A 15,558-nucleotide genomic window follows, 5' to 3' on the forward strand; every position below is an offset into this window, starting at 1 on the left:
GTGTATCACTACATGCAGTTACATACAACTGAGTGACTGTTAGTTTATTTGCACACGGGTTGTTTAGCTCATTTTGGCTTAAATCCCAAAACACATTCAGAATATGGTCATCCAAGCGAGTGAACGAGCAAAACAGCACTGTATGCAATTCAAATGAAAAACTTTGTGCAAAACAAACAGAAGGGAAAACTACTCCATAAAATTGGTACCATTCAAACTGCATGTCGCCGAAAAAGTGATTTTTCGGCCAATGTTTTGAGTGTGTGTAAATCGCCAATGGCAAATTGAATACTTTTTGTTATCGTTATTTCAAATCTGCCATTGCAAAAACCAAACGAAAGGCCATTTGCATAGAAATGAGTACTTACAGCATTGCATTTCGTTCTGTTCGCAACGACATACTGGTAACCGGATGCACCACAGCTAAAAATCGATCGAATGACATTAAAACCAATGTATACACACTCGCATGGCATGTCACCACTATCATATATTGTACCTGCAAATTGGAAACAAAGGGTAGATAGAAGTAATTTAATGGATTTATACGCGCGTAGGTGCGTGCAAATATCGAGGCAACTTACGTATTTGCACCATAGATCGCCAAATGGCCATTCCGTGAATATATAATCGGTTGCGGTCCAAGGTACACAAAATATCACAAATAGAATGTCAGCAGCTGCCAAATTAATGATCAGTAAATTTGTTGTTGAGCGCATCTGCTGGTTGGCCGTTACGACTGTAAATTTTCAAGTATGAAATAAAGGTAAACAATTGAGGCTATGAAATCGGAAATTCGACACATGCATTAGGTGTGCGATGCAATATTAAATAAAGCTAAAGTGCTGTTCGGATCATAGACGTTAGGTAGGGATGGAAATTTCGTTTCGCAAAAGCCATTTGATAAATAGTTGATCAAACTTACCAATAATAACTAAAGCATTGCCCATTAGTCCAATGAGACACACCAATCCAAAGAACACCGGCACCACCGTCGAAACGATACGCTCGAGTGGCCATTCGGTTTCGTTCGCGTAAAATGGGCATGCTGATAAATTGGCGTTGCCAATTGCTGACCCACTCGTGTTACACATGGAATTATTCGAGATGTTATGAGTCATTTTGGCATAATTAATTGTGCCGTTTGCACACTCTCTCGAGTATAATTTAAAAAAAAACTTTTAATCTTGATTCCGCTTTTTTTCTCTATTCTTTTTCCAGTTTTTACTGTTTTTTCCGTATGCTTCACTCAAATCACTGTTTGGTGTGTACTAACGCATTCACAAACTTCAATTTATTAGGATGGAGACAATTTATGAGCGTACTTCCGACGGTACTCCTAAAAGTTTCAACGGTAGATGAATAGGGCCATCGGTATAATGGCTGCACTTGTGATAAGCTACCGGGAGAAGGAAAAAAATTTATGTTCGTTGTATGGGCTAGGTAAAACAACTTCAATGGACGAAAATTCTATCTTTATTTGTGTGTGTGTGCGTTTTTTTATTTCTCGCGCAAATGGTCCATTGTCACTCTAAATCACAGATCGCAGATACAATTTCCGACCGATTTTTTCATTCGTTTATTTATTGTGATTTTCATCTGTGTGCGTCAAGCTCACGAACACATTGTTTTCGTTCACCATTTTTTTCTTCCCAATTTTGAGGATGCTTTTTTCGGGGAGGTCCTTTAAATTTTATGGACTGCAGTAGATTTTTACGATCTGTTCTTTTTATTGTTCATTAGAGTGATAGGAAAAAGTTCATTTGAAATTAACTTCACTTAAATATAATTCACACAGGGCTTTTGGAGATTTGATCTGAACATGTCGGTCCAACTGCTGCGATCCTTCCAACTCAAATCTGAAACGAATAAAAAGGATTGCCCATTAGATTGGATGGTTCCATTGGAAACAAAATCACAATACAAAAACATATAACAAATGAAATCATTTTGGACGATAAAAAAAAGAGCGATTAAGTTGACCAAAACACTCGTTTATTCGCTTCGGTTCGATTTGTTTTAAAACATTCGTTTGGGTTGTGTAGCCGAAAAGTTAATACAAACATCAATGAGAGAATGGTATTTATTTTTTTCAACTTTTCGTTTTCTTTCCCATTGTCAATTACGCAGTGCCACTGCATTTTCATCATATCCACTGTGTTTGTTGGCCGCAGGCAAATACCAACTAAAGTTGTTGATAAAAAAAAATTATATTTCAACCGCAAATGAACAAAAAAATGAATGCATGTCACGAAACATGTGAACCGTGTGTAAATAAATCGGAATCAAGCATCATTCGTCGAAAATTCGATTATTTTTGTGGCATGGCATGTCATATTCGTTAGCCAAATACAAATAACAACCAACCAAATTTGTTGATTTCAATGAGCGCCAAAATGTTCCACCAAATAAATCCATCGTTAAGCATTCGTATTTTAAAAAAAAAAAGTTACATCGAAAACGGCCCATTTTATTTATAAATGATTCGAACTTTTTTTTCATATGTAGTTAGCATTGAAGGTTTTCAGCTTTTTTTATTGATTTTTCCGGCCTTTTATTTCTCGTTCAAACAGAGGGAAAAATTGCAGATGGGATTTTTTGCGTTGCTGAGGGAAAAACAATGCAAAATACAAGCATTTTTTTTTCATTTATTGCCATTTCGACTATACAGGAAATGTGACAAAAATGCCAGTGTAATGATGTTTTAAAAATACCTGAATTTATTGCATTAAATGGCGGAATGCTACGAGGCGGAATGAAACACTTGCACTACGGAATGTGTGACAATCGTTGTTGACAATTGCATATTTGGGGTGTTTTTTCCTTTCACCTCTGTTTCTCTGTCTCTCTTTCTCGTTCTCTTTCATTCGATCGGAATATGAGTTATGACAACATAAATCGTCCGATATTCAGATAAAAAGTAAAAATTTATGAATGCAACTGAAGTACATCACTGGATAATATTCAATTCAATAAGTGTAAAGCGTTGGTGCTGACGTTTACATCTGCGGCACATTATTCAAATTTTCAATTGTGACCATTTTATGAACGAACGGGCGAGCGCAGTACGTTCTTATTAAATTGCACAACACACCAACGCTATTATTAAAATTTTCTATTTTGTGCGACGTATCAGGTGTGTAAACTGTTTATATGTTCCAGATGGAGAGCGAAAGTGAGAGAGACAACCGAGGAAAAAGCTTTCGGAAGTTGGAAATTGGATTTGAAAATTGATACGTGCAAATGTATGGTGTACTTTTTCAGTGGGTTTACTCTTCGATTAATTACCCAGTACAAGTGGCAGAAGTCGAGGCATTTAGCACACTGTTGCATGCACGTCGGCATTGAATTACCTGAAAACTATTAGTTACGACAAGCGTATAAACTAATTGACATCAAAGGTAATCCAGATCGAGTTCAAATACCTGTCATCGTTTATTATAAACTGTATGAAACTCAAAACTGTGCGCTCACTTCCATATTTTGACAGTTTTGTGCTTTTAATCTTTCACCGGAATATATGCCATTGAATCGGAAGTTTGTGTGTGTGTGCTCACACCTCACAGCGGGTGATAGTAACTTTCTATAATGAAGTTTAAATTGAAAACAAATGGGGCGTCACTAGAATTGATTCACATTTATGCACAGTTAAGTATTCAGAGAATCTTGGTTATCATCATTGCATTCATCAGTGCAAATTGAAATTATTCTCGAAATGAAAAAAAGAGAGAGCGAAAGGAAGAGCGAAACACGCATGCCGGAATGTGGAAGGGAGACCTTTTTTCATATTTATTTTTCTCTTTGGCAACTTTTCCGCCGCAAATTAGAGGAAATTGAAATTGATTTTGACATGTTAATCTCAGATTTTCGCTTTTGGCTTTTGTAGCCGGTTTTTGCTACATTTCTGCTGGTAAAATGCCTCTCATCTCAAACTTAACTTGCCATCCACGTCAGAAAAAAAGGATGTTTAATAAACTTAATTCAAAGAAAAATGTTGCTAGCTAAAGCCCATCCGTATATCTTGCATCTGACATAACGGGCATAATTCAATGAAAGCACAAGTATTTTAGCACATAAATATTCTCGTATTTGTTCTATGTGCATCAAACGAAATGCGGTTAGAATGTTTTGTTTTATGCTGATGAAACTGCCTCTGCTGTTGAGGGGGACTGCTTGACGATGATGTTTCAACCTAATTTTGAGACTGTGAAGACCACTCATAAATCTCGCTCTCTTTGTTGCTAAATCTCTTTCTCACAAACATATGGTGCTTCAGCTCCTAGATTTTGTGATGATTCTAGAAAACACCCTCGCAAATAGGTCTAAAGCCAATTAAAAACGACAAGAGCGTGTTGTTAAGTTCAAAGAGACAATGGACGGCGATGCATGCAATCGGCATTTTTCAGCTTTCATCTCGTTTTTTGTTCTACGTTTCAATCTTGACCTGAATACATCGCGAATTGTTTCATCATCAGATTTTCAGCTTTATGATATAGATTTTTCTGAGTTTTGAAAAGTATTTAAAGTTTTGAGACGAGCTTCACAAAACTAATGGATTTTACTTCCATTTGAACTTCTTCCCACACAGAACATGCGGTTATTGTGTGTGTGTGTTGAAAGAAAAAATTGGCGCGTATGATAGTCATATAAACCGTATCCCCTGAACTGATGAGTTTGCTGTAATGCAACTCGGGCTTCTTTTATTGGCTTATCCTCCATCGTTTATTTCATTTTATTGAATTGCACCACCATTTTGCACTTGTTCATAATCTGATATTGTGAGTGCGTTCTGTAGAAATGCTCATTCAATAACGAAAAAAAACTCTCGATAAAAAATGGAATTCCACTCGAATCCCTTGTCTTGACGTTCCATTCGAATCAATGTTATCGCAAAAACGATAAAAACGTTTTTTTTCGCTCGCTCTCTCTCTCTCCCATTTTTTTGTTTGAATCAAGACCAATTGAAAATGAATGAGAATTGAACTGACAAAGTTCTTGAAATATCATAAATACTCGCAGAGGATGAAAAAGAAATGGTTTTGCGTTTTTTTTTTCTCTCTCCCTTTTAGTTCAGCTGCGAGATCAATTCAAATATCATGATGATTCATCCGTTTAATGGCTTTTACTACGAAAATAAAAACCGAAGGAAAAAACTGACAGAAAAAATGATGATGGAACAAACGAAACAAAACGCAGTTTTTTGTTTTGTTAGTTAGCAGACGATGGAAAATCATTGCGTTTAGAAGCGAAGAAAAAAATTCTGAAGAAAGAATGCGATTTTCCAATAGATGAATTCTCAATCGAATTGCCGTTCCTTTGAATTTGAGCAACCACAAAAAACACACATACACAAGCATCGTGGAAAATATGAATGATTTGGAGCGAAAATGTAATACAAAAAAGTTGAGCGGAAAAATGTCGATGATGAATGAGCGGAAAAGGAATAGCTATATAGTAAACTGTATAGTAAACTATAGTGAACTATTTAGCTATCCCTTTTCATTTGACATTTTTCTGCTCAACTTCTCTTTATTACATTTTCGCTCCAAACCATTCATATTTAATACGAAATATTTCGTTCGCATTATATTTTCATGCAATGAATTCAGACTACTTTTTATGGTTGACTCAAGCTGAAAAATGGGTATGCTTTTTTATTGGATAATCGCATGCATTTGCATCATTTCATAATGAACGAGACAAATGTGGCTGAACTGCTAGCAATTGCAAATGTGCACTGCTATCGAGTTCAAGAATCAGTTGGATATGACATCGACACAATGGAAGGCTTCACACCAATGAAATTGTTATTTATTTAGGATTTCACAAAGAGGGGAAAAAAAGATGGCCATGCAAGTGAAATGCTGGCATTGCACAGTTTTTTCTTTCCTTCATGTGTTTCATCATAAAATGCCGAATAAGCACATGCACTGAAACAAATTCATTATCAGTTGACATCCAGTTGTGAATTCCAACAGCTTTTCTCTCGATGTCTGCGTATATTCGTCATTTTGCCTTTGTAATGGAAATGTTCGGAAGACGAGAATTAAACATCGCTTAGCAGCTTGCAGCACGCTGGATGATTCCAAATGAAAACTTCACTAATTGAATGAAAACTCGGAAAGTATATGAATATAATCAGCGTAATGAACAATAGATGAATATCGTCATTGGCTGGAGAAGCAATTATTTTATCGTTACGCAACTATGGTTTTGTATGCGTTTCACTTCGTTGTACGCTCAAATTCCCAACTGGAAATAAAAGAGCATGCTAAGATCCATTTTCACTGTGTTGAATGATAAAATATTCATTCGTCAGTTGTATAATATTCTCGTGTGGCCATTTAAAGCGTTTTGTGTTGGCGTAGCATGGTGTGGGACCGGAGCGGAGGGAGGGTGAAATGCATGCACATATTTATTATTCAAAGTTCGTAAACTTTTCGCCTGCATTTTTCGAAATCGCTTGGCGCAGCGAAAACCTTAAATGACTTTGCATTAAACATGATTTGGAGGGAAAAATGTAAATTTCGTAATAATAATGCATGAGCTTTGTGTGATTGCATCGGAAACACTAGTCATCCCTCTAGCGTATGTTTTATTTGTTTTAGAATCATAACAATAAAAACAACACAAAAACAAAAGGAATGATTTTCAATGCGTGATTACGATTGGAATGACCCTGAGCTGACTTTATCCGAAGAATGGTCGATGTATTGTGTTTGTATATGTGTGTGTTGGACGGTCGGTTGAGCATTATTTGAATGCCGTCTGCACTCATTACCATTTCATTCGATAAGACATTTTTCGACGACCACCTCCGAAAAGTTGTTGTACTGGGTAACCAGCCAGGGGATTTGAATATATCTTTTGCTTTTAATTGAACATTCGACTTATTCGTGTTGTCGCTGGTTGCCCTGGTGTAAGTTCAAATGAACAAGTTTTGTAACTAAAAACAAATATGTATTTAATGTGGAGCAACACCTGATGCGCGCTCCCCAATAGGGGATCGTAGATAACATCAGAAAATTTATGCGAACAAAAGATACATACACCCAGTGTGAAGTCAATATCATATATTATACGTAGGTATTTGATGCGTCATTCGGTTGCATCTGCACGGGGGAGCAACACGATTGATGTAATCAGTTTTGTAACCATGTCGACGCACATTATCGATTCACATTTTAATATATTAGACGAGAAATCCAACTAAATGGCTTGAAATCTCTCTCTTACCCACTTGCACACTCGATGCACACGCGAGACTCGCTATCAGGTTAACCAACTGTTTAGTTTGGAATTAAGATATAAATTTCTTAATTAAAATCGACTGAAATGGCAAAAGAGCCACATTCTAACTAATTGCAAATCTGCACGTTTATTCAATCTGCGTGCGAATCCAATGTAAATAGTTATAATTACTCGATCGGCGTGGTTACATTGTGTTTGGAGCCAGAGAGAGAGAGAGATAGAGATACGGAGACAATGTTAGCAGGTGGATCAAATGGATGCGATAATGACTTTTTATGTCTGATGCTCCAATAGTCTGGCATTGAAATCAAATCGTTTTCACCATCTAAAATTCACCGAGTATAGATTAATATGACGATATGATCGAAACTAATGAAATTTAACTGCGATTTTCGATTCCAACCAAATGAAAAATAATTACCCGAATTACAGTATATATCGATAGTAGGCCATTGAACTCAATGCTCGACAAAATATTCCACGTCAGCAGATATTGAGTGGAATATTCCAATTTCCACGGCGTAGAATTTGAATCGACGAGACTCACGTCAAGTCGCATTTGATTATTACCAAGGGGGAAATCACTCAAAAGTAATACCAAATAGAAAAGTAATACCTCAGTTATTTCTAGTAATACCTCTGGTACTACTTTTGATATTTCTATGAAAATAGTAATACCGAAAAAAAGTAATATCCAAGTAATACCAAGTAATACTGATCAATAGAAGTAATACACCTGGTATTACTTTTGATTTGTACGGAAAGTAATACCAAGTAATACCATTTATGTAAAAGTAATACCTAAGAGTGATTTGCCCCTCGATTATTACACTTGGATGGATACAAGCTAAAGGAACAAAAAATTCGGGTTTGTATCAGTAAAGTGCAACAAAAACAAAAAGCGCTTTCTTTAATCTCATTCGCTCAATTGTCGGCCGTGGTATTTATTTTCATCAATTTTACGGCCTTATTTAATCCAATCAACCATGAAAGTCCCTCAAGTCATTGACGTTGAAAGTAAAGAAGAAAAGAAAAAGCGAAAGCAATCATTCCCGATTCCCCGCATTTTTGCAGTAGTTTCTCTTTCCATTGGAAATGCTTGAGCAACAGCAACAGCATCGCACGATAGTCGCATAATCGTGTAGTTGAATCTTATTTTATTGTTTCACGCTGCGAAATCATTCGCGCAGCTGATGCAAAATAAACAATTACGCAAAGAAATCCACTCAAGTAACGAAACATCGTCCCATATAAAATCTGAGCCATGATGGATGGCTCGTTCCCGTTCCGTGTGTCTACTGTCTATACACATTTCCCAACCGCATAACTGTAGAATGAAAAGGAAAATATGATGAAGAGAACAAAATTAAATTAAACTACGCAATGAAAGAAAAACACGCGCACCGATGAACATCGGTTTGAATTTTGGCTGCAGTATGGAATTGGCACAAAATGGGAAAATACCACAACATTGGTCTCTCATTGAGTAAATGAAAAGCTATTTTCATGCAATAACAAGTACTTTGTCCTTTTTGTTATTTGTTCAAATTACAAAAGCATTTGTAAAACTGATTCGGTGTCTGCTCGCTTATTGAGTGAGTGTGTTGTGTGTGTGTGCGTGTGTGTATACGCCTTTGAAATGGAAAGCACTAAAAAGCCAATCTGGATAATGAAATGTGATTTATATTTTAAGTGTTGTAGGCGTTGATGAAGCTGATTAAGATGCGATAACACTAATGAATTTTCGCACAGCATATCCATTCTACTGATTAAATAAATGAGTTCTAACTGTGAACATTGATGATATGATGCTCATCAAGTGAAGAAGGTAGTTCATTACCTCTTGAGATCTATAACAGATAGATTCAATGTGATGTTGTTTTTTCAGGGCCATCAAATTATTTTACGTTTTCAATTTCAATGTTCTCTCTGTGTGTGCACACTGCACATTCTTGGTGAATGTTATCACGATGAAGGAATGTTGGTTTCGTCGCCTTCGTCGTTGTTGTTGTTGTTGTTTCTCAAATGCATTGAGCCATTGAAACATGACACATTAAAATGCCGTCGAGTATTTTCGCTCTGGTGAGTGCCTCTTGAAACCACTGAAAGCCGATGATGACAAAAGCTTTTGGCACAAAACCATCGATCTACTCGTGTTCTTAGTGTCAGCTTTCACATTGTTGACGACAACATTCCAGCCAAACGAAATTCAAGTGTTTTTGGTAAAATTCAATGGAGGCAGCGCAACATTTAAGATGTCGCCCATTATTTGATTGGATCGGTAGATTGAAATCATTTCATTTGATTGAATTCAATATTTCAAAGATCAATATTAAATGGCAATATGCATAATTAAATCTTCTAATAGCAAATCAAATTGCCGACTTCGTGCGGAAGTAATAAAAGAATCATGGGGGCGTATGGAATTTATTTTTGAAAAATCACATCAAAAATATATGCCGTACAAAAAATTCAATGGAGAAAAAGCCCTACACACGGACAACAACCTCATAAATAACCGATACTATTTCATTCGAATAATTTTTGAAATACGCGAAAAAGCAATGCTCAAGAGTGATTTGCTTTCTTTCGTTCTCTTTGAATTTGTTATTATTATTTGGTCTGGGTGAAAAGCTGGATTTTATCGACAGCATTCCTTCAAGCAGAAAAGGAAATGATGAACAATTTCTTTATCGGTATTGGTGAAATGTTCGTCTCAATCACCTCGTCTCGCATAGCGTTATGTAGTGGATATGGGCCAAAGCATTCGGAAGTAATGAGGATTAATTGCCTTCATTGACGAATACCCAAGAGCGTAATTTCATTTATTGATCGAAAAAATTGTCCAAATACCAATAAAGTTTTGGCATTTTCGATGTGGAAGTTTCGGCCATATTCAACTGAATACGAAATCAAACTTGGCTAACACTTAACTTGTAACTCTGATTGAAGACCCAGAAATCTTAGCCGAACAGTTCAGTTTGGAATTTAAAATGAAGCATATCACGTAATTGCGACGTGCGCACGGTGAAATATTCATCTCGAAATGGAATTCTCATAATAATGACCGATAAATTAATCTATTGCATTCTATAGCAATGGGAAGCAATATTGTGAACAATTTCCACCGATAAGATAAGCATTTTTGGTACACTTTCATAAATTGCTGCGATGGATCATCCAACAAAGTTGTTTAATGGCAACACGGTAACCATTCTGTGTGTGTGCGTGGTAATCAAATGCTGCAACACTTTTCTCGGCGCAATGCCTGCGGCCGGTGGCTTTTGAACTTTTTATCTGGTTAAAAAGAGAAAGAAAAATGTGGCCGTAAAATATGACCATAATTTGTTCATTTTTATTGTTGTGCAATGCTTCGTCAACATTTCCATTCCTCCATCATCTATGCGAAAATCAAAGTTGCTTGGTTGCCATTTGATCAAACCACAAAAACCTTTAGGCTCACCGCTTCTGCCAACTGATTACGATTAATAAAAAACACAAACTTTTAATAGACTACAAAATTCTTCATGAAACAATCAAAATAATTTCCAACTGTTTTTGTACGATCAACAGAAAACAACTGTACTCATTTCATATCTTTCTGTAAAAACGCTCGTTTTTTTGTGCGGCTGTCGAGTAAATTTTGAAAGAATTGGAAGTGAATGAATATTAATTATGTAAACCCCTGCAGCCAGAATGTAGCTAACATTCTGCGATTTTGTTTCGTCGAATGGGCCATAAACTGGTTCAATACTTACGAAAAATACTTTTGCATAATAGAAAGTTAATTGGATGCCATTTTTTGTGTTTGTTTACAATGTGTTTTTCACACTTTATCGTCATAAAGCCTGATTGTATTGATTGCCCGACTGGCTGCTGCGTGCCGTTTTAATAATTCTCCATTTTGTAAACAGAACGTTTGGAGTGGTTGTTGCACGCTGATTGGAGATACGAGTGTGTTCATGGTGTGAAAAGCAGTGGAAAGGATTTTTTTTTCAATCTAGCTCAAGTCAAACAGTATATCTGTTGTTATTTATTCATCGGAATCATTTCCTTAGATTATTTCTACGTTGTTCCCGAAAATAACCCATTCTTCGCCTTTGCCAACGGGTGATCCGTTCTGTTTTTGTTTACATCCTCTAAATCGCGGTAGTGTGATTTACGCACAAGCATTGAATGATTCAATTTTCCAGGGCTTAAGAATCGCACACTCAGTTCACAGTACAACTCATTTCAGTGAGAGCTACAGCGCTCGTGTGCGATGCTTTTCTCACAAAACTGAGTTGTGTGCGCACACCGTGCACTTACTTCTCCTCTACTTTGTGCGGATCTTCGTCGATCGAAGAAAAAAAAGAAGAAGAAGTAGTAGTATGTTCAACATAGCCGAAATACAGGCACAAACATGTTTTTTTTTACTCTGCGTGTCTGCTGTGAGTATTTGAGCGCACATTGAACGGACAGTGGTAAAATTATTTGTATTTGAGAACTTGTGAACTGTTCGTCGTCCGTTCGTGTGCGTGTAGCGCACACGATATTGTGATGCATTGCACTACTCACAGGGTTCACTCTGTGCGATTCTTAAGCCCTGTAATTTTCATCCCATCGCATAAAGTTCTTTTTTTTCGGATGATAATAGCCCTGTTTGCCAGGGATGTGAAAAACAATCGCGTTATTGTTTTTGTGTATGCGTGCGTTTGCGAGAGCGTCCGCGTACTTGGAATCATGCCGCTCCCAAACATTGATGTATTGGAAGTCATCCGTTATCTACAGTGACTTTGAAATAACAATAATCACGGTCTTCATTGTTATCCTGATGGTACCATAATTCAAAGCGTTGAAGGAGATGAAAAGTTTCGCACATGATACTCGACGGCGCCAAATACAAATAGCATCTCTTTGTCAATGTGCCGTGCGCACAAATAAAAAAAAACAATTCGAAGACTGTTTCGCGTTGGTTGCTCTGCATTTTGCCCGTTCATGCGTTGTCAATATCTGGATGGCAGAGAATGATAGAGCTTTAGCTAGCAAACGTGTATGTTTCCACTGTAGTACGTTTGAACAATGCCAACGACAACAAGACTTTCTATAATGCTGGTCGCCTTTAAAGTCACAGGCGGATCTGATTTCATCAAATGACGTGATATCGATTCGTGCTGTTTGTGACATGCCATTGTAAATAGCATGAAGTATTCGTTTATTTAACAAACGAAATTGGAACTGACTCAATTGTCATCGCCATTCATCGTGTAACTGTTATACGTGGAAAAATGCTTGCTCTTGCCCCATTCCATTTTAACTTTGCCGAGAGCCACTCACTTTCAAGTTTTTCCAGTAGCATATTGATTTTTGTCATGGATCCGAATGCATGCCAAACATTTTCGCATTTTATTCATAGAATACGGTATACTGGATATGCAAACATTTCAACTCCGCCTCTCGCCAATCGACTCCCAAAAAATGCAATGACAGACTGAATTTTCACAACGACATAATTTTCATAAAAAAACTCATCGATTCAAGTGAATACAGCAGATGTGTTATGTGTCGAATTTCAACACCGTCGCACTGGGTGACAATCCATACAAAAATAAGCGAAACTTCCAAAATGCATCCATTATTCGGGATACAACCAAACAGCAGCCAACGTTCCACATTCTCATTTTGGTGTGATGTGTCGTTACTTTGTCTTGAGTCAAAAATGCTTTTCATGCCGAGCAGATGCCAGGCGAATTACACCGTGTAACAAATTTCAACTTTTTTATCTGCACATGAAAAATTCCGATTGCTTGTTTTAGAGGACCAAAAACCAAGCACTTTTGCTTCATTAGTTTGTTCGAAACCACGTCTAGATTTTTTTTTATCGACACATATAAGACAAATTTCAGGCCAAAATGAGCAAATCACAAACATGAGCTTCGGTTTGACAGGTAAAAGCAAATAATTTCTACCTCTCTGCCTTTCAACATCTAGTACGATCCTTTACGAACATTTTGGGTACTTACATGACCAAATCGAGTGATGTTTTTACATATTTCTGGCCTCATATTCGGTTGGTTCGATTTCAACTATAAAAGAATCGACTTTTGGCCAAAAATCCTTAAATATAGGCTTCTCAGGGATGGTATCTTGGCGCAAAGTTATTTTTTCTTGAAAATATGGGGAGTCTACCCAGACAAAAACTCTCAAAATTGACTTTTCGAGGTACCTCCCGAACAAAAGTTACGTTTTTCATGCATTTTGCTATGAAAATATCATTTTTTGTTCGGCAGGTACCCCAAAAATCATTTATAAGAGATTCTGTGTGAGAAGATTCCCAATATTTCTCGAAAAAATTAATTTTTTACTAAGAAACTCATCCAAATAGTGTATTTTTGGGGTACCTCCCGAACAAAAAAGATATTTTCATAGCAAAATGCATGAAAAACGTAACTTTTGTTTGGGAGGTACCTCGAAAAGTCAATTTTGAGAGTTTTTGTCTGGGTAGACTCCCCATATTTTCAAGAAAAAATAACTTTGCGCCAAGATACCATCCCTGAGAAGCCTATATTTAAGGATTTTTGGCCAAAAGTCGATTCTTTTATAGTTGAAATAGAACCAACCGAATATGAGGCCAGAAATATGTGAAAACATCACTCGATTTGGTCATGTAAGTACCCAAAATGTTCGTAAAGGATTGTACTAGATGTTGAAAGGCAGAAAAGGTAGAAATTATTTGCTTTTACCTGTCAAACCGAAGCTCATGTTTGTGATTTGCTCATTTTGGCCTGAAATTTGTCTTATATGTGTCGATAAAAAAAATCTAGACGTGGTTTCGAACAAACTAATGATGCAAAAGTGCTCTAAAACAAGCAATCGGAATTTCTCATGTGCAGAAACATGTGTTGCACGGTGTTATTATTGAATTGCAACATTCAGCTGTATCATGTGATACACCCAAATGCATTCCATGCGCTTAAGCACGTTTCGGAGTATTTCGAGCAAAAAAATAGACAATTGTCCCGAAACATTGTTGGGATTTTCGGTATAAATTCCATAATCTTTCACGTACATGGTGTATCCTTAACCAACTGAAGCTTGTTTGATCGATTGATGGAACGAGTCCGTATTTTCAATTTGTTTTTCTTTTTTCGCGTCATTTTCAATTACCATAATCAATTTCATTTCAACGATACAGTTTATAAAACGAGAAAAAAGTTCAAAAACTTTTACACTTTGAAACTTTGGTACGGCTTTGTTGTTGTGCAACAACGCGCAAAATTGGAAGTGCTCACGTCAAGCTAGACGCAAGCACGATGATGTGCTGTAGCATCACTTTTACATTTACTTTGCTGTCAAAATTCTGGCAGTTCCCCGAAATGACTTACAAGCGTTGGGATGCTGCCAAAAACTTTTCAAATTCGTTTAAAATATGCACATATAAATTAAATAACATATTTTGCGTATAGACTATAGAACCTTGATAGCGCCACGTGTTTCTCTCGTACATGGCTTATGTTTCCGACTTAACAATGGCCATCTAATCGTCGGATGCCAATACAGATCGAAGGCATAATTATGGATTTGCTACTCTCTGGCACATTCACTTCTTTGTTTCTTCCGTGTATTTTATCGACGTGACCTCATCTCACGCACAGCTGAATGGCCCAATAAATTAGATTGAATTGTCGTATCAGTGGGCCGCAAATAAAGCCGTTTTCTATGTCTTTTTTTTTACATTCGCAGGAAAAATAGCAACGCAAATACGCGGAAAAAAATCTGGCATAGCTAAGTGTACAACAGTGTAGTTTAGCATTGTAAATGTGCTAAAAAGCGGCAAGTAAACGAAAAAGAGCAAAATCCCCCGATTAGAATTTATCTATATATCGATTGGTACAGCCTTGGTTCTTTTACGTGATGTATTTTAAGGAGTTAGCGCGTGAACAGATTGCAATTGAGAGGATGAGGTTGAGAAAAAAAAACGCAATTTAAACGATGTGAAAAAATCATGAGAAACCACTTTTGGTGTTGGCATTTGATGGATATAACAGCAGTTGCAAAAACGTGATTTCATTTATTAAGTGCTGATGACTTATTCGCGCCAAACACGTAACACCTTACATGCGGAGCACGAGAGTGACTTACCAAGAAACCAACCGGGACATTGAATTCGTTTCGATCGTCGATTTTGTGTGTCAACGATTGAAATGGAACAGAAAATGAGCGACGCTTTGTGCAATTTTCGAAAGTGAAATGGAATCCTCTCACTCCCGCCATCCATCTTCGATCGATTGAAACGTTTTATGTCTCTCGAGTCGATTTAGTCTTCCT

At 36.9% G+C, this 15,558-nt stretch overlaps 1 protein-coding gene across 9 annotated transcripts in view; it reads right to left on the reverse strand.

Annotated features, from left to right (window-relative positions):
* Positions 1–15,558, reverse strand: part of LOC129564661 (allatostatin-A receptor-like) — an 82,089-nt gene that overhangs the window by 19,038 nt on the left and 47,493 nt on the right. For all 9 annotated transcript variants that reach the window (XM_055438810.1, XM_055438805.1, XM_055438808.1 and 6 more), the window contains 3 exons: positions 926–1,859; positions 585–739; positions 369–499 (listed from right to left, as the gene is read on the reverse strand). In XM_055438810.1, coding sequence (XP_055294785.1) covers positions 369–499; positions 585–739; positions 926–1,121 — 482 coding nt within the window. In that variant the 5' untranslated portion in view covers positions 1,122–1,859. The remainder of the gene's footprint in view (positions 1–368; positions 500–584; positions 740–925; positions 1,860–15,558) is intronic.

Source organism: Sitodiplosis mosellana, unplaced genomic scaffold, assembly GCF_009176505.1.
Source record: "Sitodiplosis mosellana isolate CC-2019 unplaced genomic scaffold, AAFC_SMos_1.0 Smas_scaffold_1, whole genome shotgun sequence".
NCBI lineage: Eukaryota > Metazoa > Arthropoda > Insecta > Diptera > Cecidomyiidae > Sitodiplosis > Sitodiplosis mosellana.